Source organism: Oncorhynchus nerka, linkage group LG6 (genome assembly GCF_034236695.1).
Source record: "Oncorhynchus nerka isolate Pitt River linkage group LG6, Oner_Uvic_2.0, whole genome shotgun sequence".
Lineage (NCBI taxonomy): Eukaryota > Metazoa > Chordata > Actinopteri > Salmoniformes > Salmonidae > Oncorhynchus > Oncorhynchus nerka.
This window is the reverse complement of record NC_088401.1, coordinates 58,154,709-58,178,548: the sequence shown is the minus strand read 5'-3', so window position 1 is coordinate 58,178,548 and position 23,840 is coordinate 58,154,709. Positions and strand designations below refer to the sequence as shown.

The 23,840-nt window shown below is 42.0% G+C and overlaps 1 protein-coding gene across 2 annotated transcripts in view; it reads right to left on the bottom strand.

The window, feature by feature from the left end:
• Positions 1 to 1,186: 1,186 nt before the first annotated feature.
• Positions 1,187 to 23,840, bottom strand: part of LOC115130750 (complexin-1-like) — a 75,366-nt gene continuing 52,712 nt past the window's right edge. For both annotated transcript variants that reach the window (XM_065019739.1, XM_029662174.2), the window contains 2 exons: positions 19,834 to 20,012; positions 1,187 to 5,067 (listed from right to left, as the gene is read on the bottom strand). In XM_065019739.1, the coding sequence (XP_064875811.1) occupies positions 4,870 to 5,067; positions 19,834 to 20,012 (377 nt within the window). In that variant the 3' untranslated portion in view covers positions 1,187 to 4,869. The remainder of the gene's footprint in view (positions 5,068 to 19,833; positions 20,013 to 23,840) is intronic.

The window sequence follows — 23,840 nt, the reverse complement described above, 5'->3', positions numbered from 1 at the left end:
ATTTTGAAAATATGTCAGGTTTCAATTAGATATAAAAAAAATATTAGGTTGTAGATTGCGTTGCGGTAATGTGAGAAATCAGTCAAAATCAAATAAAAATGTTAATAAAAATATATATATTAATTCAGAGTTTGAAGTAACTGTGCATGACTGTTTATAATCAAAAAAATAATGTGAAAATGTATTAGCTTTCCTAATGGTCTTGACGTTTTCAGAGCGTTGCGGTAATGAGATTTTTAAGCACTTGTTTTGGAAAATGTGTTCAAAAAGGTGTTAAATTGACAGTAAATTATTTTATATGAATGCTCACAAACACTTAAGACCTTGTTATTAATGCCTACAAATTACATTTATTGATTGCAAGTCTTAAAGATTTCATGTTTGAAATCATTGAAACTGAGATTTCGTGAGAATAGAACTGTACAAACAGAGAGCTAATGCCTGCAACCTTTAAACGTTCATTAAATATCAAAACAAAGGCTGCTTGCATAACAGTACTTTTCCCCCCTCCCATTGTAATCGATTCATTTAAATCCTGTCTGTGTCCTATGCAATGGCATTTAACATAATACAAAAAAAGATATGTCTATAACCCTTGCTAGGCATACGTCCATCATCTTTCATGTGTATGTGACAAATAAAATTTGATTTGATTTATCTTTCTAGTGGATTTGTTTGGTGTAGAAGGTTGCTCATACCCATATCAGAGACCCTCTCATGGCAAACAGACTTTATTCTGAGAGGAGCACCATTTGCATTACTTTGATGTCCCTTTACCACTCACCCTGCAACATGATTACCAGTTACATCTTTTGGAAACAAGATCCAATCACCCTTTGAATGACACAGTACCTTCTGTTCACAGCCCTTTCACTTTTATTGAATAGATGTCAAATTGATTGGAAAACGTAAAGATGCATAACAACCATGTTGAGATGAAAAATGAACGCCGTCAGCAACAGAAACAGTTACAATTGATACATTGTTGTCTGCACATGTAATGTCGTTGCTTTACTAAAATAAGCTAAGTATGATTTCATATTGCGGTTCTGGAAGTAATCTCTACAGTCCTACAAAATCTTTTCTCATTTCCCTATAACAGAACTACGTTTATACCACTGCACTGCTTTTGAATCATTTATGAGAATTATAATGTACAGCGAGCCATCAGAAACACACGACGATGAACAATTATATGAAATCACTTTATTCTCAGAGTGTGCGGTGATTCCATTTTGGCAGGAATGTTACAGAGACTAAAAGATCAGCCTAAAATGGCATGCAGGGAGGCTGTCAGGTGGAGCTTTTCAACACAGAAGACACAAACAATTATCTTAACAACCTTGCCTACAGTACATCGCACACCATAAGCATGCACACAATTGTCGAGAGAGAGAGAGAGAGAGAGAGAGAGAGAGAGAGAGAAGGGTAAGAACATTTTACAATACAAAAAAATACTAAAGAGACAGATTTCTCGAAGTACAACCACCAGTGGACGTAAACAGGAACGATACAGACAGAAAACTGCACCAGGATAAGCATCTTCTCAACACAGAGGAAACAGTCGAAGACAATGCAAAGATAGAAACATCAGACAGTTACATTCAAGTCACAACATAGGAATGTTTTAAGTGAGATTTTTGTCAGGCAGTTTTTATCATATCGATGGTTAATTGAGGGGTGAAATTAAAGAATGGTTTCACTTGAAGGGCGAGAAAGAGTGGATCAACAGTAATCTGGCATGGTGTCTACTAGAATAGCAAACAAAGAACCATTTTAGACATGTGACTTGTTTTTCAGCCATTCGTCAATAAGTGGCATTTGTTTGCGATTAGGTGATGATGACAAATAGGCAGAGATGCCATTTTGTAGATGAAAGGTCAAGGTGACTGTTTTTCTTTCTGAGCACGTTCATGACTGTTTAGAATTCTACAATGAGTTGTTCCAAGTAGGAAATCTGGAACTTTGACAGGATTTCAGACAACTGTAAGTTGCTGGAAAACCTTGTCGGGTTGGTTCTATAAAAAAAGTATAAGGGGCAAACCAGATCCATGCCATCTATTCATTATCCTCATAAATGAATGATGTGGTGTGCTTGGTCCCTAACAACAAAATACTGCAATTTCAAACTAAGTTGTGGTCATTACATGATCACTACAAAATATGAATAAAAACATACAAACGAAAAGCTAAAATACCTGAGAATTTGAAATAAAGAAAAACATGAGATAAAGAAATTGAAAATATGAGACATTCTATCACTAACAAGACTATTCTTTGGTTTTTAATAGAATAAAACATGTCAATGATGAATTGAATGCTGTCGATGAATGCATGTGCCAACAACTAATAAATAGAAAAGTAGTATACAGTAATTGTATAATACCAACAAGTATTGGTCGTTCATTTCAGCTAAGTTTTAGCACATTGATAAATAAGTGGCTGAAGGCAGTTCACAAGTACATAAACATCACAGGAAGTTCAATAAATGTGCTCTATAAATGACCTCAATGTTGTGGCTTTCATATGTCTAGCTTTAAACATTGTAGGCAATTGGCAGGAAAGTTTGAGAGCGTACTATGTAGCTAGGTTTTACGTCATGCTCATTTTTCTTCTCTATTTCACTGCTACTACATTAGTAAGGCCCCAGAATCACACATGGCAGGTTTCTAGCGGCTAATCTTGAATCTAACTAGCATCAACACTGGGCCGATATAAACAGTGGCAGTTTCACAAATACCATCGCCTAACTGCTTGGCACTTGTCTAGTGTACTCAACATTTATTGGTTTGCAAGCAAATATTATTATCCCAGATTGTGCATTGTTTACAAATGCTCAATAGCTAGCTAACTAGCTTGTTCACTCCCAAATAAAGGCTTCACAAGCTATGTTACCTAGCAATCGATAAGTTAGCTAGCTAGCTGCTATAATGCATTACATTTTTCCCTTTGATTACATGTTGGACTTTTTCTGTACATGGCAGGCAAGATAGCTATTGACATTTACTTGGTCATGTGTTGAATCTTTATCTACCTCAACACTTAAAAAGGATTTTCAAGCACAATTTCCTTACAGAAAGAGAAGAACATCAAAGGCATTCTTTACACATACTAGCGACAAATTTGTCATTTGATGTCCATGATTATTTGAAGCCAGTGGCCATATGGATATCCATGATCCTATGAAGCCAGTGGCCTTATGGAATGTGTTAAATATTTGGAATGTTTGAAGCTGACGGTCCAGCTTAATTCATTTTAAATTAAGAAATTAAGAAATAGATTGAAAATTATGAAATAACTTTCAATAAACTTTCAATAACTTTCAATAAATAATTATGTGGTAGAACTAAAGCACAGCAACTTCTGGGGAAATTTACATGTTGACCTCTGGGATCAAAATGGACAACATTTACATGTATACAAACTCAGCAGAGGACAACTCTTTCCTATGGTGTATACATGGGTCTTAAGTTATTACTAATTACCTGTCTTGTCCTGCATTCTCACAATTTACCGGTATGTTAGAACCACAAACCAAATCCCACTGAGAGACAAGGACCCTCACCGGTTCAAATGCTGTCCGATCAAACCCCTTACATTAAGCCAAACCTCCACCTCTTTCCCCACATCACACTTCAGACTGAGTTCGTATGCTTTGCCGTTACTAGTCAGACAACGCTGTGTCTGTACACTGACACACAAAACGTATTAAGCTCAACACATAACAATGAAGTGTCTGTTTTTGCTGATTCAGGACTGCACTCCGTTTAGTTAACAGGAAAACCTTGAACAATACTGTATATTGCACCATTGTCACTGTCTGTTCACATAAAGTGTGTTCACAACATAGTTGTGCTTGAGAAAATGATGAGTACATCTCGTTAAATCTATATTTACAGACATGGAACTAAGAAGAGTAAGCATCTGCGTCCAATTGCCGGATTTGATTCCCACAAGTCCTACTTTACAGGAGTGAAGCAGATAAAGTTAGCAACAAGACATACAACTCTATTGGTTTGTACTAAGCACAGGTACATCAGGAATGTTGCCAATGTTGTTTGGTTCATTGTTGAGCATTTTCATTTTTATCGTGGACATCTCAAGGAAGAACAGTTAGGATGTTTATGTCTAGCCTACTGTACATAGTAGTAGTGGTGTCATTGAAACAAAATTGAAAACCAGAGTTATTGCCTCAGTATTAATGTATTTCACTTAATCATAACAAATTAAATGGAATTTGTACATGTACTGTACTCCAAAAATATATATTAACTGCATGCTTGAAAAACATTTCTTGTTGAATTAGTTATCCATTTTCTTTCTGGTTCACCATTATTATAATTGATTTGACATTAGAACCTATGAATGTTTTGGGACGTAGAACAGTATATGGATGAAGTCTCAATGGAGAAGCAATAAACAGCTACATTCAATCAAATTTGATATGATTTGGAGAATTTCTCAAAAGTTTAAATTATGGCTTAGACTTTTTAATATATTTTCTGATAATCACATATATTTATTTTAAACCAGAGGCTGTTTACAAACAAAAAGGGTGGATTATGGTTGATCTCAGATCACATTCTAAGGCCCGGACACCTTGAAAACCTGACATCAAATTTGTCTTTAAGTTAATGTTTTGGATCTATGCAGATGCTACATAGGTCTCATAGTATCACCAATCAGTGGTCTTCCTTCCACATAAGACAATGTAACACAGATCATTTAAGTTAAGGACAAATATTATGGCATCTTGATTCAACCAGGGCTCTTAGAACAAGGATGTATGGGTGAAGGAGAAGGGTTGGTTAGGATGGTGGTCTTGGTTATGTGTGTTGGAAGGTTAACAATCTAATATCGCCAACACTGTTACTTTTTATTGAACATATCCATAAGTGGACCAGGAAGGAATTTCATGACGGTGTCCATGATACTTTCCTCCTCCTCCTCCTCGTCTCCGCAGCCGGGTGGGACAGCCTTCTTTGGGCGGGTGAGACTCCCTTCTGCTGCCTGATCCAAAGCAGCCTGGGCCTCGGCTTCCTTCTCCTCCTTCTTCTTGATGCCGTACTGGAACAGAAAACAAACAAAGGCAGCCATTTTATGGAACAAATATAAACTTCACATCACACGTGCACTTTTGTACTTTCTATCAATTTTGTGGCGCTCTTCAGTCTTAATAGAGTTTTGTGCACCTCAATGTGACAATATAATACCCATAACAGTACAAGATGGTAGTTATGGTTGGTTTTATGATAATTAAAGGGGGGGGGGGGGGTAGTCTACCTTTTCTCCTTGCAATAGCCTCCCCTGGAATAAACAAAGTGTAGAGGGCTTTTTTGAATGCACAACCAAGATCTTGAGCTTGCAATGAACTTGTCTCGTTATGACCCGCCAAGATGCGTTATGCCAGTTACTTGGCAATGAGCCACCTGGCACTTAATCTGCCTCCTTGAATACCAACAATTTGCATAGTAATATAGAGACCTTGTGCCCCTCTCCATTCAAATCAAGTGGATTTGTTCTTGAATTAAAGTCATTATTTTAATACTAAGCTGAATATTGGCAGGAAAATCCTTTTAGTGTAAAATCATTTCAACAACTTCACTTGTCTTTCCTCCACATTCAATTCAGGTTGAAATCACATCATATTTCAAGTGATACATTTTTGGGGGGGAATTTTGTGTTCCTCTGGAGACATATCTCAATGGTTGTGTACGTACCCGTTATCGTTGCAAAATATCTCAACCTTCTTCTGTCTTTGATCAAGTAGTGTAAAACACATTATGGAAAGTGGAAATCATTTCCTCTTGCAGGACAATAAATAACAATGAATCAATACATTAACCAATCAATCACCATGCATTTAAATAATTTAGCAGACACTCTTATCAGAGCAATTAGGGTTAAGTGCCTTACACAAGGGCACATCGACAGATGTTTCACGTAGTCGGCTCAGGGACTTGAACCAGCAACCTTTCAGTTACTGGCCCAATGCTCTTAACCACTACGCTTCCAGCGCCCCGTGATTTTCAGTATAACATGATCTACAACAATAGCGCCCATTATAATGCACAGTAGGAACAAAACAAGACTACTTTCTCTGAGATCAGCCATGTGAGCTCTCCACTATGCGAGGGAGGATTGGGCCTCTATTAGACCTCTGGCTGAGAGAGCTTCTGGTGAGTTACTGTCAGATGCTGAGGAGGGGAGTAGGGCCACAGTGAGGGACGACAGCCTACCTGACTGACTGATGGACCATCCTGGGGCACGGAAGCGGAAAATGAGTCGGACTCTCCTGTGACACTTTGCTGCTCTCCCAAGCAGAGAATGTGATTCTCAGCCAGTAAACATCTTAAAGGAGGATGGATCACGTGGCTTTAGCAGAGAGAGGACATAGTTTGTGTACTGGGACTCAGAAGGGGGCAAGGCAGGGAGTGCTCTCAGTACTAGAGGTCAACCGACTATGATTTTTCAACGCCGATACCGATTATTGGAGGACCAAAAAAGCAGATAATGACAATTACAACAATACTGAATGAACACTTATTTTAACTTAATATAATACATCAATAAAATCTATTTAGCCTCAAGTAAATAATGAAACATGTTCAATTTGGTTTAAATAATGCAAAAACAAAGAGTTGGAGAAGAAAGTAAAAGTGCAATATGTGCTATGTAAGAAAGCTAACGTTTCAGTTCCTTGCTCAGGACATGAGAACATATGAAAGCTGGTGGTTCCTTTTAACATGAGTCTTCAATATTCCCAGGTAAGAAGTTTTAGGTTGTAGTTATTATAGGAATTATAGGACTATTTCCCTCTATACCATTGTATTTCATTAACCTTTGACTATTGGATGTTCTTATAGGCACTTTAGTATTGCCAGTGTAACAGTATAGCTTCCGTCCCTCTCCTCACCCCTCACTCCTCCCTGGGCTCGAACCAGCAACACAACGACAACAGCCACCATCGAAGCAGCGTTACCCATGCAGAGCAGGGGGAACAACTACTAGAAGGCTTAGAGCGAGTGACTTTTGAAACGCTATTAGCGCACGCTAACTAGCTAGCCATTTCACTTCGGTTACACCAGCCTCATCTCGGGAGTTGATAGGCTTGAAGTCATAAACAGCGCAATGCTTGACGCACAACGAAGAGCTGCTGGCAAAACGCACGAAAGTGCTGTTTGAATGAATGTTTACGCGCCTGCTTCTGCCTACCACCGCTCAGTCAGATACTTAGATACTTGTATGCTCAGTCAGATTATATGCAACGCAGGACATATCTAGTAATATCATAAACCATGTGTAGTTAACTACTGATTATGATTGATTGTTTTTTGTAAGATAAGTTTAATGCTAGCTAGCAACTTACCTTGGCTTACTGCATTTGCGTAACAGGCAGTCTCCTTGTGGAGTGCAACGAGAGAGAGGCGGGTCGTTATTGCGTTGGACTAGTTAACTGTATGGTTGCAAGATTGGATCCCCCGAGCTGACAAGGTGAAAATCTGCCCCTGAACGAGGCAGTTAACCCACCATTCCTAGGCCGTCATTGAAAATAAGAATGTGTTCTTAACTGACTTGCCTAGTTAAATAAAGGTATAAATATATATAAAAAAATTAATCGACAAATCTTCACCCAAAAATACAGATTTGAAATTGGCCCTAATTAAATCGGCCATTCCGATTAATCAGTCGACCTCTACTCAGTACGATCTGAGGCATATAGAAATGCTAATGCTAATTTAGTCACAATAACACAAATCAAAAGTGTGTAAGATATTCATTAAAATGCATCAGACTGGTATTGTGGAATATTCTAATCAAGTGAGAGACTTTGTTATTTCTTCAAATAATCATCTTTATTCAATATCGATTAATTATTGCAATAATGAGACTAGTCAACCGGCCGAGCAGCCTAACTCATAACGAAAAAATAAAGATCATATATAGGACCTAAAAATCCTTATTCAGGGCTGGTTCCACCCCTCCCATAAGCCACGCTGGTCTATCTCCTGGTTATCTGCATGGGGTGTTGTTTTACCCACAACCTGGCTTAGTTTCCCAGATGCCAGGAAGATGAGACAATGAGGGATTGTTCTAAACTCTTCCAGGCTCTCTCTATCTCAGGTCACACACACCACATCTTGTCTATGGAATGCCAGCTTTAGGTTTTTATCACCAAGTCATTGTCAGCTCAAGCTATCTCTAGCAAAACCCATTTATTTGACCATACTCCCAGACTAACTGCAGGAAGCTAGAGTGGAAACCATCTCTTTATAGAAACACAAAATTAAACAGAACAGAAATGTCCTACTTTCTGTTAAGTGTATAATCGTTAACTATTAATATCAAACAAATCAGGTAAATACATCATTTTTCTAACACACTGGTCATATTTCATATTCCAATGTGAATTTGCTAATTGCTCATGATTCTTTCATGGTAGGCCTGCTCGAAAAAGCGTTCTTTCATCTTCGAGGCTTAAACAATGAAATAAGCTGACTCACTTGATTTTCCAAGACAATTCCTGACTGCTTTACACAACGGCAAAATAGAGACGGCACAAGATTGCTAGAAGTTACTGAAAGAGCCGTAGCATTTTGCTGATGCCAATAGTGTGGTTGTGCATGTTGGAGAAGATCAACAGAGATGTTACTGCATCTCAGTCACATCTTGAGTGACACATGGGGATGAATTCTTAATCCTGGTGAGATCAGCTAAGTGCCAGTGCCGCAAATAAGACGCTGCGTCTTTAGCCCCTCTCTTTGCATAGCAATTGATTGGCATTAAATAGGAAGTTGGTTATCTCACAGACGGTGATGATTCCACACATTACTCCACACTTACTGACAGTAACATCTACAGATTACATACAGTGAGGAAACCTTTAAGTCTGGTTTAAAGACTGATCACACCTATTGTGTTGGATGTTAATGGCCCAGTGCAGTCAAAAAATGTGAGTTTACAAAACAATAAGGACACCTGCTCTTTCTATGACATAGACTGACCAGGTGAATCCAGATGAAAGCTATGATCCCTTTTTTCATGTCACTTGTTAAATCCACTTCAATCAGTGTAGATGAAGGGGAGAAGACTGGTTAAAGAAGGATTTTTAAGCCTTGAGACAATTGAGACATAGATTGTGTATGTGCTCCATGAACTTCTTGGATATAGGGGGCGCTCTTTTAATTTATGGATAAAAAAACATTCCCGTTTTAAACAAGATATTTTGTCACGAAAAGATGCTCGACTATGCATATAATTGACAGCTTTGGAAAGAAAACACTCTGACGTTTCCAAATCTGCAAAGATATTATATGTGAGTGCCACAGAACTGATGCTACAGGCGAAACCAAGATGACATTTCAAACAGGAAATGCCCCAGATTTTGAATGTGCTTTGTTCCAATGTCTCCTTATATGGCTGTGAATGCGCAAGGAATGAGCCTACACTTTCTGTCGTTTCCCCAAATGTGTCTGCAGCATTGTGACGTATTTGTAGGCATATCATTGGAAGATTGACCATAAGAGACTACATTTTCCTGGTGCTCCGGTTGGTGTCCTCCGTTGCAATTATTGCGTAATCTCCAGCTGCGTGTATTTTACCATTTGCTTCAGAGGAGAAACCAAACTGCCACGAATGACTTATCATCAAATAGATATGTGAAAAACACCTTGAGGATGGATTCTAAACAACGTTTGCCATATTTCTGTCGATATTATGGAGTTAATTTGGAAAAAAGTTTGGCGTTGTAATGACTGAATTTGAGTTTTTTTTTTTTAGCCAAACGTGATGAACAAAACGGAGCAATTTCTCCTACACAAATAATCTTTTTGGAAAAACTGAACATTTGCTATCTAACTGAGAGTCTCCTCATTGAAAACATCCAAAGTTCTTCAAAGGTAAATGATTTTATTTGAATGCTTTTCTTGTTTTTGTGAAAATGTTGCCTGCTGAATGCTAGGCTTAATGCTATGCTAGCTATCAATACTCTTACACAAATGCTTGTGTAGCTATGGTTGAAAAGCTTATTTTGAAAATCTGAGATGACAGTGTTGTTAACAAAAGGCTAAGCTTGTGAGCCAATATATTTATTTAATTTCATTTGCGATTTTCATGAATAGTTAACATTGCGTTATGGTAATGAGCTTGAGGCTATAATTACGCTCCCGGATACGGGATTGCTCGACGCAACAGGTTAAGAGGGTGTATGGTATGATGACCCTCCTACTTTGTCTGCTGTATTCTTTCTCTCTGCTCTAGTTTTCCTTAATAAGATGTCGGTGGGCGGAGCTGGGAGTGTCGTCAGTGAAATGCAACAACACGTCTGCCACGCTGCTCATCAACACTGGGGCCCCTCGGGGGTGTGTGCTTAGTCCCTCCTGTACTCCCTGTTCACCCACAACTGTGTGGCCAAGCACGACTCCAACACCATCAAGTTTGCTGACGACACAACAGTGGTAGGCCTGATCACTGACAATGATGAGACAGCCTATAGGGAGGAGGTCAGAAACATAGCAGCGTGATACTAGGACCACAACCTCTCTCAATGTGAGCAAGACAAAGGAGCTGATCGTGGACTATAGGAAAAGGAGGGCCGTACAAGCCCCCATTAACATCGACAGGACTGAAGTGGAGCGGGTCGAGAGTTTCAAGTCCCTTGGTGTCCACATCACCAACAAACTATCATGGGCCAAACACACCAAGACAGTTGTGAAGAGGGCACATCAACGCATTTTCCTCCTCAGGCGACTGAAAAGATTTGGCATGGGTCCCCAGATCCTCAAAGTTCTACAGCTGCACCTTCGAGAGCATCCTGACCGGTTGCATTACCGCCTGGTATGGCAACTGCTTGGCATCTGACCGTAAGACTGAGGGTAGTGCATACAGCCCAGTACATCACTGGGGCCAAGCTTCCTGACATCCAGGACCTATATATAATAGGCGGTGTCAGAAGAAGGCCTAAAACATTGTCAAAGACTCCAGTCACCCAGGTCATAGTGTTCTCTCTTCTACCACATGGCAAGTGGTACCGGAGTGCCAAGTCTAGGACCAAAGAATCATATCAAATTTTATTTGTCACATACACATGGTTAGCAGATGTTAATGTGAGTGTAGCGAAATGCTTGTGCTTCTAGTTCCGACAATGCAGTAATAACCAACAAGTAATCTAACTAACAATTCCAAAACTACTACCTTATACACACACAAGTGTAAGGGGATAAAGAATATGTACATAAAGATATATGATTGAGTGATGGTACAGAGCGGCATAGGCAAGATACAGTAGATGGTATCGAGTACAGTATATACATATGAGATGAGTATGTAAACAAAGTGGCATAGTTAAAGTGGCTAGTGATACATGTATTACATAAAGATGCAGTAGATGATAGAGTACAGTATATACGTATACATATGAGATGAATAATGTAGGGTATGTAAACATTATATTAGGTAGCATTGTTTAAAGTGGCTAGTGATATATTTTACATAATTTCCCATCAATTCCCATTATTAAAGTGGCTGGAGTTGAGTCAGTGTGTTAGCAGCAGCCACTCAATGTTAGTGGTGATGGCCTTGAGATAGAAGCTGTTTTTCAGTCTCTCGGTCCCAGCTGTGATGCACCTGTACTGACCTCGCCTTCTGGATGATAGCGGGGTGATAGCGGGGTGAAAAGGCAGTGGCTCGGGTGGTTGTTGTCCTTGATGAACTTTATGGCCTTCCTGTGACATCGGGTGGTGTAGGTGTCCTGGAGGGCAGGTAGTTTGCCCCCGGTGATGCGTTGTGCAGACCTCACTACCCTCTGGAGTGCCTTACGGTTGTGGGCGGAGCAGTTGCTGTACCAGGCGGTGATACAGCCCGCCAGGATGCTCTCGATTGTGCATTTGTAGAAGTTTGTGAGTGCTTTTGGTGACAAGCCAAATTTCTTCAGCCTCCTGAGGTTGAAGAGGCGCTGCTGCGCCTTCTTCACGATGCTGTCTGTGTGGGTGGACCAATTCAGTTTGTCTGTGATGTGTACGCCGAGGAACTTAAAACTTACTACCCTCTCCACTACTGATCCATCGATGTGGATAGGGGGGTGTTCCCTCTGCTGTTTCCTGAAGTCCACAATCATCTCCTTAGTTTTGTTGACGTTGAGTGTGAGGTTATTTTCCTGACACCACACTCCGAGGGCCCTCACCTCCTCCCTGTAGGCCGTCTCGTCGTTGTTGGTAATCAAGCCTACCACTGTTGTGTCATCCGCAAACTTGATGATTGAGTTGGAGGCGTGCATGGCCACGCAGTCGTGGGTGAACAGGGAGTACAGGAGAGGGCTCAGAACGCACCCTTGTGGGGCCCCAGTGTTGAGGATCAGCGGGGTGGAGATGTTGCCTACCCTCACCACCTGGGGGCGGCCCATCAGGAAGTCCAGTACCCATTTGCACAGGGCGGGGTCGAGACCCAGGGTCTCGAGCTTGATGACGAGCTTGGAGGGTACTATGGTGTTAAATGCCAAGCTGTAGTCGATGAACAGCATTCTCACATAGGTATTCCTCTTGTCCAGATGGGTTAGGGCAGTGTGCAGTGTGGTTGAGATTGCATCGTCTGTGGACCTATTTGGGCGGTAAGCAAATTGGAGTGGGTCTAGGGTGTCAGGTAGGGTGGAGGTGATATGGTCCTTGACTAGTCTCTCAAAGCACTTCATGATGACGGAAGTGAGTGCTACGTGGCGGTAGTCGTTTAGCTCAGTTACCTTCGCTTTCTTGGGAACAGGAACAATAGTGGCCCTCTTGAAGCATGTGGGAACAGCAGACTGGGATAGGGATTGATTGAATATGTCCGTAAACACACCAGCCAGCTGGTCTGCGCATGCTCTGAGGGCGCGGCTGGGGATGCCGTCTGGGCCTGCAGCCTTGCGAGGGTTAACACGTTTAAATGTTTTCCTCACGTCGGCTGCAGTGAAGGAGAGTCCGCATGTTTTGGTTGCGGGCCGTGTCAGTGGCACTGTATTGTCCTCAAAGCGGGCAAAAAAGTTATTTAGTCTGCCTGGGAGCAAGACATCCTGGTCCGTGACGGGGCTGGTTTTCTTTTTGTAATCCGTGATTGACTGTAGACCCTGCCACATACCTCTTGTGTCTGAGCCGTTGAACTGCGATTCTACTTTGTCTCTATACTGACCCTTAGCTTGTTTGATTGCCTTGCGGAGGGAATAGCTACACTGTTTGTATTCGGTCATGTTTCCGGTCACCTTGCCCTGATTAAAAGCAGTGGTTCGCGCTTTCAGTTTCACATGAATGCTGCCATCAATCCACGGTTTCTGGTTTGGGAATGTTTTAATCGTTGCTATGGGAACGACATCTTCAACGCAGGTTCTAATGAACTCGCTCACCGAATCAGCGTATTCGACAATGTTGTTGTTTTACGCAATACGAAACATATCCCAGTCCACGTGATGGAAGCAGTCTTGGAGGGTGGAATCAGATTGGTCGGACCAGCGTTGAACAGACCTCAGCACGGGAGCTTCTTGTTTTAGTTTCTGTCTGTACGCAGGGAGCAACAAAATGGAGTCGTGGTCAAAAGGCTCCATAACAGCTTCTAATCCCAAGCCATAAGACTGCTTAACAACTAAACTAATCAAATGGCCACCCAGATGATTTACATTGAACCCCCTGTATATAGCCTAATTGTTATGTGAATGTATTGTGTTACCTTATTGATTGATTAGAATTTCTTTACTTTATTTAGTAAATATTTGATTAACTCTAGTTCTTGAACTGCATTGTTGGTTAAAGGCTTGTAAGTAAGCATTTCATGATAAGGTCTGTATTCAGCGCGAGTGAGAAATAAAATTGGATTTGATTAGTGATAATCACCCCCAAAAATGGTTAGGTTGATATTGAAGTCCTCTGCCGAGGACTCCCCCCCCCCCCCCCCCTGGAATTTAAACAGGAATTGGAGCGCGCTAAAACCAAGCTGCAACAAGAGTGGCTGGAAGTGGTTAGGGAAGGAAAGCACTTGGGAGAGTTTGCTTAGGGAAGGTGACCCTGATTTACCTACAGGTCGCTCCTCTCTCGAAGGTGACCCTGATTTACCTACGGGTCGCTCCTCTCTCGAAGGTGACCCTGATTTACCTACGGGTCGCTCCTCTCTCGAAGGTGACCCTGATTTACCTACGGGTCGCTCCTCTCTCGAAGGTGACCCTGATTTACCTACGGGTCGCTCCTCTCTCGAAGGTGACCCTGATTTACCTACGGGTCGCTCCTCTCTCGAAGGTGACCCTGATTTACCTACGGGTCGCTCCTCTCTCGAAGGTGACCCTGATTTACCTACGGGTCGCTCCTCTCTCGAAGGTGACCCTGATTTACCTACGGGTCGCTCCTCTCTCGAAGGTGACCCTGATTTACCTACGGGTCGCTGCTCTCTCGAAGGTGACCCTGATTTACCTACGGGTCGCTCCTCTCTCGAAGGTGACCCTGATTTACCTACGGGTCGCTCCTCTCTCGAAGGTGCCCCGGACACGTTTGAAACTTACTACTGTTGCCAAAATGTAATGACAAGGAACCTGAGATGTTCTTTTCGTTTGAGCGCGTTGCTGTTGCTAGGAGTTGGCCTGATTTTTGATCGCACTTGCAATGTGTTGACTGGTAAAGTGCAGGAAGCATATTCAGCTTTTGATGTAGCCGACAGTGTCAGCTATGGTAAGGTTAAAATCACTGTTACAGATTTACTAATTGGTCCTTGAGGCATACCGACAACGATTTAGAACTTTAAAAAGGGTTGATAAACAGATTCATGTTGATTTTACAATTATGCTAGAGCAATTTAAGGACATAATCCCTGATCGAATAGCCACGTACATTAACGAAAAAGAGTGTCTCTGAAGCTGCAGTTTTGGCGGACGAGTTTGTTTGGACTCACGATGGTGGCTTTGCAGAGCCCCGTATACCGAGTGAGTGGGGGCGTTTGGATAGATTTGGGCCTTGCCTACCGAGACACTGTTCACGGGCAATGCTTCATTCATCTAGGTCATTGGAAAACAAATGTCCTTTTCTCGGGGCTAAGGGTAAATGTAGTACTCATGCTAATATTAAACCTAAGCCTACGGCGTTAGCAGTGCCTGTCCGACATCCATTCACTCCTCTCACTTGGTCTCATGCCCAGGTTCATGTGAAAGTCCCAATTGACCCAGATTATTTACATTTCATTCGGGAGGAATTTGTGTCTCTGTTAGGAAGTAACAACCCAGTGCCAATGAAGATCCTGAGGTACACAGGTGCCTCTAGGTTGTTTGTCTGTGTTACCCTTCTCTGCTGAGACTGATTCAGGGAATAGTGTTTTAAGTTGGGAAATCGGGTTGAACAAAGTTGTATGACCAAATTGTGCCCGTGAAACAGTTAGGAGATGTCGCCCATGGCTATTTTCTCCAGCATGATGTCCTGATGAGAGAATGGTGCCTCATAGTAGCACTCTAAGAGTGCCTCATAGTAGTTTCATGGGGGAGGCTATTAGTCAGGTTGTTGTACCAGTTAGGTTTCGTGAGTTGGTGTTGAAGACTTCCCAGGACAATGCTCCTGGACATCTGGGCATGAGGAAAACCTACAATCGCATACTTAGACATTTCTTTTGATCTAAGTTAAAGAGGGATGTTTCTACATTCATCAACCTGTCAATTAACGGGTAAACTAATCAAGCTATTAAGCCGGTACCGCTGTATCCTATTCCCATAGTCAGCCGGCCTTTTGAGTATCTGATTGTTCACTGTGTTGGCCCTTTGCCTCGCTCTAAGAATGGTAGTAGTTACCTGTTCACTGTGATGTGTTAGACCACTAGGTTTCCTGCTGCCTATCGTCTCTGGTCTATCACGATTAAGTTCATGCTAAAAGCTTCGACTCAGTTTACCTCGCTGTTTGGAATCCAAAAGGATATTCAGATGGTCTGTTTGGTCAGGTTCTCCAACAGCTCCATATTAAAACACAATTTGGTTAGGGCCTATCACACGCAGAGTCAAGGAGCGCCCTTATGTCTTTGAAAGCTTATTGTACAGAGATGCATAAGGATTGGGAGGAGGGGTTGCCATGATTAGGTTTCACAGGTTTAATTACAAATGACCTAGTGTTTGGACATGGTGTGCACTGACTTCTGGCAGTGCTCTGTGATGACTGGGGTTCACCCAGGCCACCTCAGTCCCTGTTGTCTTATGTGTGTGTGGTTTCCGGCAGTGCCTGTGCACCGCTGGTGGGATGGCTGAAGAGGACTGTCATCTTCACAGGTGAGGATGAAAGGAATATTTTGGGTTTGTGTCTCATTGGAAGGTGAAACTTTGCCCCAGTCTGTGGTCCTGTGCGCTCTGGAGCAAGTTTTCATCAATGATCTCTCTGTACTTTGCTCCGTTCCTCTTTGCCTCGATCCTGACTAGTCTCCCAGTCACTGCCGCTGGAAAACATCCCCACAGCATGATGCTGACACCACCATGCTTCCTCCAGACGTGATGCTTAGCATTCATGCCAAATAGATCAAGCTTGGTTTCATCAGAACAGAGAATCTTGTTTCTCATGGTCTGAGAGTCTTTAGGTGCCTTTTGGCAAACTCCAAGTGGGCTGTCATGTGCCTTTTACTAAGTAGTGACTTCAGTCTGGCCACTCTATCATAAAGGCCTGATTCGTGGAGTGCTGCAGAGATGGTTGTTCTTCTGGAAGGTTCTCCCATCTCCACTGAGGAACTCTAGAGCTCTGTCAGTGACCATCAGATTCTTGGTCAGGGAGGCCAAGGCCCTTCTCACCCAAGTGGCCAGCTCTAGAAAGAATGGAGGCCACTGTGTTTTTGGGGACCTTCAATGCTGGATGAATGTTTTTGAACCCTTCCCCAGATCTGTGCTTCAACACAGTCCTGTCTCAGAGCTATACGGACCATTCCTTCGACCTCATGGCCTTGTTTTTTTCTGTCAACTGTGGGACCAACTGCCTTTCCAAATCATGTCCAATCAATTGAATTTACCACAGGTAGACTAAAATCAAGTTGTAAAAACAGCTCAAGGATCAATGGAAACAGGATGCACCCGAGCTCAATGTCCAGTCTCATAGCAAAGGGTCTGAATACTTATGTGAATAAGATATTTCTGTTTATTTTTAATAAATCAACAAACATTTCTAAACCTGTTTTCACTTTGTCATTATGGGGTATTGTGTGTAGATTTGTATTTTATTTAATCCATTTTAGAATAAGGCTGTAATGTAACAATGTGGAACATGTCAAGAGGTCTACATACTTTCCGAATGGACTGTATAGAGTTTCTACAGAGAAACGGGGGTTGTGACGACTCTCCCATTCGGTCTACCGTATTCTTTCTCTCTGCTCTTGTTTTTCCCCCCATACATCAAGGAGACTCTCTCCACGCAGACACACTGTTGTTTTTGTTGTGACATTTTGGGGCTTCTTTGTGTTCATTTGTTTTGGCACCTCTCAACACCCCTCATTATCCCCATCTATGCATGCATCCACTACACACACCACTGTTACTTGTATATAGTTTACTTTGTGTAATAAATATATTTAGGTTATTTATTTATCTCCGTGTTTTCTCTGTCTTTGTTATGGTCTACGAGCCGGTTTGTAACAATGGGCAAGACTAAAGATTTAAGTGCTTTTGAATTGGGTAGGTACTGGACGCACTGGTTTGTGTCAAGAACTGCAATACTGCTGGGTTATTCATGAGCAATAGTTTCCCGTGTGTATCAATAATGGTCCACCACCCAAAGGACATCCAGCCAACTTGACACAACTGTGGGAAGCATTGGAGTCAACATGGGCCAGCATTCCTGTGGAACGCTTTTGACACCTTTGAGTCCATGCCACGACAAATCGAGGATGTTCTGAGGGCAAAAGTGGGGGTGCAACTCAATATTAGGAAGGTGTCCTTCATGTTTTGCACATTCAGTGTATATTTTCACACTATGAGGTTGTAATAATACTGTGAAATTGTTAAAATGATAATGCCTGAAATTGATGCCTGTTTTGGTGGGATGGAGTTTTGGCCTGCCTGGTGATAGTGTTTTAACTACTTTGGAGGTATGAAACAAACAGACAATCATATCAGTCCAAAATATCAAATTCCCAGTTTATGCTTCAAAACCAACTTTATAAGAGGTTTAAATATAGGTTATATTTGAACCATGTACATTAAGGCATTGTTGGCAGAATAGATGGATGCAGTTAAATGCATGATTACTATAATTCACCATAATACATTTCTTGGTAGTCCAAGAAATATTGCTATCAGGTTGTAAATCGCCGCTGGCCTGGTACATTGCTTGCTGCCTCCACCCATTTGGCATGCACTGTTCAGTTTTATTGACTCAATTTTTTAAACAAAAACGGACGACTAAGGCTGGAAATGTCAATACAATCAAACTAGCAAGGGCAATGAACACAAGTCTGTCATAACGTGGCTAATAAGCTAATGCACATGTGTCAAACAAGGCCAGTGGGCTGTATAGGACACACAAACGAGTATAAAGTCAACCGTTGAGTCATCTACTTTATTAAATTACAGCCTGGTGCGCTCGCATTGGTGAATTCAACTTCAATTGCACTGCCATGTGTCCCGTTTACAGCGCGCAGCAGAGGGAAAGTGTACAGACACACGCCACAGTCCTGTCTTCGTATTTTAAAACTTGACAATGAATAATCTAAAAACTAAACCTGCAACAAAACACCATGCAAAGAAGAAACACGGAGGCCTATTACAGCAACAATTGATCAGTAGCCTAGGCTGGCCGCACCGGAGCAGGGCAACAAAATAAAACTAGTTTTAAGGTAAACTAGTGGTTAGAGCTTTGGCCTAGGAACCGAAAGGTTGTAAGATCGAATCCCCAACAAGGTAAAAATATGTCGTTCTGCCCCCGAACAAGGCATTTAACCCACTGTTCCTAGGCCGTCATTGAAAATAAGAATTTGTTCTTAACTGACTTGCCTGGTTAAATAAATGGCCAGTGTACCAAATGGATTATTTGCATATAGGTCTACTGTAGCTCTGATTGGCTATGGCGCACAGGTCCATGTAGACTCCTTGACAAGACCGATGGTTTTATTAACTGTCTTAGCGCATGGCTGCTTTCCCACTCTATATCGCTAGAGAATTTTAACATTACATTTTGAAATACATGAAAATGACCATGAGTGCTTGCTTGTCATATTCTTCCTGGGGGTCTATATGAACAGATTTGTATGAATAAGATTTCATATTGCTAGAATGCTGTCAGTTCCACTTTAATAGACCAATAAGAAAGCGTTCCAAACCTCTGCCAATAACAGCTAGTTTTCCGTTTTCCCCTCCCCACTCAGACCACTCCCAGACAGTCCTAGATAAAATCTTGCTTGAGAAATTAGTCTTTGCTAAGAAGACATTTAGTCTCCACAGTCTTCGGTTTTCAACACTTGCTAAAGCTGCACTTTGTCATTTCTGTCTCTCTCCAAAGCAAGGGCTCTCATGACTCACTCAAGCTCACGGCTAATTCTCCAACTCTAAAGCATGTTTCTCTGAGGTTATATCAAGTCACTCTTTTCTTGCCAGGCTCAAAAGACACCGCTACTGAACCAAGCCACCAGATTTTCAACATTGGATGACATGGAAATAGTTATCAAATAGGAATTTAACAAGCATAGTGCATTGTTTGTTTATGCACAGACAGACAGACATACACATAAACACACACACACACACACACACACACACACACACACAGCGATAATGTATGCATGAGTTTTGCTTCGGGAGGCAATCACATGTGAGTATGAAACTTGCAATGGGATTGAATATATTTAAATAAGATTCATTTAACAGGATTACATTTTTACCTTATCCCTGATGCCCTGTCGGACGTTTTCTCTCTCCGATTCCATTTTTGCATATTTTGCCTTCCTCTCCTCCTCCTGTTGCCGAAGTGCCTCTTGTCGTTCCTCCTCCTTTTTCTCTGCATCAGGATCCTTCTCAGCCTCTTCCCCACCCAGCATTTTCCCCATGTCTTTGGTAGCTCCTTTAGAGGTGAACGAAAGGGGGGGAAGACATGTCAGTCATGGGTCTGTTATGAGGGAACCCACAGTACAGTATTGAACAACAGAGGAAACAACAACTCCGAACGTGAACCCATTTAAAGACCCTCTAAATGATTTCCTTTTGATGGGCTTTGCGTTGGACTCTTCGGCCATGGCTATCTCTGTCAGAGGCTGAGCTACACACAAATGTTCCAACTGGACAGTGGGTCAAGACTTGAGAACAAAGGTCTTTTTTTATGGCTTGGAGTTCTGTGGCAGGATTTGAAGATAGCTGATAATAAGCAGATAAAAGGACATCCTCTCATTGATCTCTACCCCTGGCCGGGCTTGTTAGATATTCTAGAAAAAAAGAGCACAGAGAAGTCTTATTCAATGACATCTGGATTTCATTACAGAATATACCGGAGCCCTGGAGTGCGTCACCGGATCACTTCTATTCCGAAGTGAAAAGAGGCTGGACAGACTTGCCAAAAGCCCAGTGAATAGGCATTACCTCAGAGACCAATTGCTCATGCATACTCTGCATTGACCAAGCAGATGGACATTTACATACTGTATGTCCAAATGTTGGACGATTGGGAAGGAAGAGAGAACATGAACACAAAAACGCAGGCAGTTATTATAAATGGAGAAGAGGGGAGTTGATTAACATCTAATGGTTTATTCCGTGCAGACATTTGGCTTCTAGTTGTTGTAAGTGGTGACAGGTCATATAGATCACATCTGGGGACGTGAGCATGTTTTCCTTCCCAACTTTTTGGAAAGTGTTCCCCTCGTCATAATTAAGCGGTTTGCTTAACCTGCAAAACTGACACTATGCCAGCTGCTCTGAGCATTATGACAAATCACACTAGGACAATCAGATCACTTACACTGTAAAATTAAACAAATCCACTTTGCTACCTTTTTGATGTCCCTGAGAAGGATGCTTGTGTATTTTCCTAAAATCAAGACCACACATTTCAGCAAAATACACTCACGAATAATAGATTAAAGAATGTCTACATAACTTTAAAAGATGTAAAAGCCGAATACTACATTTTGAGTGAGAGTCAGATTGCAGAGGGCTGCTCCAATGTGTATTCTCCTCACATCGAGGTCTGACACGGAGCGTGTCGAGGCATGAGACATTGTGTATTCAGTACGGAAACTTCACATACTCTGCTCCAACAGCTGGACCCATGCCTGTGCTCTCACTCTCTCTCTCTCACGGCCGCCCATGGATACCCAGACACCCTCACACACCACACCGCTCATGCCCCAACTCGCTGGAAATGTATTTTAATGAGAACTGGGCCTCCCTGATGACAGAGGAAGATGCAGTGGAGATGTCTCCACCACACCCCATCCTTCACGAACCTTTCCCGGTCCAAAAGGCTTACTCTTTCAGCATTAGTCCCGCTTTCTTGATCCAATCTGTGCAAAGTTCCGACAAGCCAGGCTGCACCCAGCTCTCCAGAGGAGGAAGAGAACACACGGCCATCTGGTTTCAACCCGAAATGTATGAGATTGCCTGCCATGACCTTCGGGGTCGCTGGCTACTCTCCACCATGCATTCTGATGCTGGCAAGCAGGAGTTAGGCAAGACTATAGCACCTCGTCCTGAGAAGAGAACGTTAATTCATAAACACACTGTCAAATTTGGTGTTTCATTAGCGAGTTAGCATAGCAAACAAACGACTAGGACTAGGTTTTGTCGACATCTCACAAAGGGTCATTTGAGGTCTCCTCGTTGCTTTACACATCAGTCTTAACAGTTTCATTCTACAGTGGATGTCATATAACGTGCCATTGAGCACCAATTTTGATGATACGTTACACGTAGGGGTGAAATAGTGGTGAATTAAATGAAATGGAGTTTCTCTCCTTAGCATTGGAGACCACATAGATTTGTAATGAAAAATGATCTGTTCAAAACTGCACAATCCCCCCCACCTATAATATTGTAACCCTTAGATGCTTCCATTTCCAATTGTGGTCCACTGTATTCATTGTATAATGAGTGGGGTGTGATGTTACATCGTGTCTTTAAATGTAAGCCATTTGGAAGCAAGCTGAATACAAAGCTAAATCTGAATGAGGCCATAAAACGATTGGCCTTTCTACAAAAACCCTTGTAATGTAATACATTCACGGCTGAAGAAAACAGTTACTTTTAGAGAACTGATGAAAGGCAAGGTTGTGATGAGCTGTATTGAAGAGCAGACTCGTTGCAGTGACTTCTACGAAGATCATTCGACAAAGGACAAAAAAACATTGAGGCATCGTGGGGAACAAATATTTCACTCTTAACTAATATTTTCACTCAAGGTCAGAATAAAGAATATCCCGTCTCAACAATGTATTGAACTTCTTTACAAGATAAGAGCCACTGTCACTGATCTCCCTCCAGCGTGTGTGGAGCCACAGACGTTTGAGTGAACACTCTCCGCGGTTGCCAGACGCCTGGAAAGATGTTTCCAACTTGCACATACATTTGTTTTGAGATTCTTCATGTACTGTAATGAAAATAACTCTATAAATCTACTATTATTATTATTTTTATTATTAGCATCATCTGAAAAATAGAAATCATGCACAGAGTCTTGCTACTTCCAACATGTGGTTCATTGTTACATAGTGACAGGCAACTCTATCACACAGTCAAGTTAAATCCTAAATACATTATTTTGTCATGGTTTTACCATCTCTGTGTGTGCAATGTTGTAATTAGAATTGATTTCACACAATATGGCCCTTTCCTGGCCCTTGGCTGTTAATAAGTCAGAAAACCTACATGGAAACCCTGGCTTCCGACAAAACAACTTTCATAGGTATACTGTATATTCTCAGCCTTGCTTATCTTTATTACTGTTGACGATGTCATCTGAACGTTATCGGCTTTTAATTAATACCATTTTCTCTTAGCAACGCTGTTCTGTTCCTCTTCTCCCCTCACACCGTACGCTTAATCTCAGCTCCCCAGGCCAATTAGCTCATCTGATTGTGACAAAGTTGCAGCGGAACAGCATGAGACAGCCACCATCCCTTTAGTCATAGTGGTGCCACTCCCTACCAGCTGTGTAGCCTAAGTGCTAATGGAAATGGTCTGGTTGCTGAGGCCTTTCGGCTGCATTTACTGAGAGGAGTCTGTGTTGCGGCTAGCTAACAGGCGCTAACGGGCGCCAACTCAACAGAGCTTAAAAGGGTCTCCTCAGTTCAGTCCAGAGGGCCAATTTTTAATGGTGAAAGGAGTGAGTGTGCATCGTGCACAAAGAGTTGAAATTGAAAGGGATCAGGAGAATTTGAAGTTGTGGATGAGCAAGGTCACGTGTTGGCCTAAAATGTGCCGTGTTACGTAAAGGCATGCAGTGGACTTGGTGGAGAGTGTGAGAGTGATTGGAAGAGTGGATGAAATGGCACACTTGACAGGGTGTGTGTGTGTGTGTGTGTGTGTGTGTGTGTGTGTGTGTGTGTGTGTGTGTGCGTGTGCGTGTGAGTACACAGTAGCTGTCTTTTGCTTGTGTGTGTGTGGCAGAGGAGGCTGTTGAGGGGAGGACGGCTCAAAAATAATGACCGGAATGGAGCAAATGGAATGGAATAAACACATGGAAACACGTGTTTGATGTATATGATACAATTCAACCAATTCCGCTCCAGCCATTACCACGAGCTCGTCCTCCCCAATTAAGGTACCCCCAACCTCCTGTTGTGTGTGGGTGTTTGGAGGTGGCTCCGTGTGGGTGTTACTGGCAGAGAACAAAATGTACCACTCTTGTCAGAATGTGACTATGTATGTGTTTGTGAGTGGGTTGTGTGGGATTCTCCGT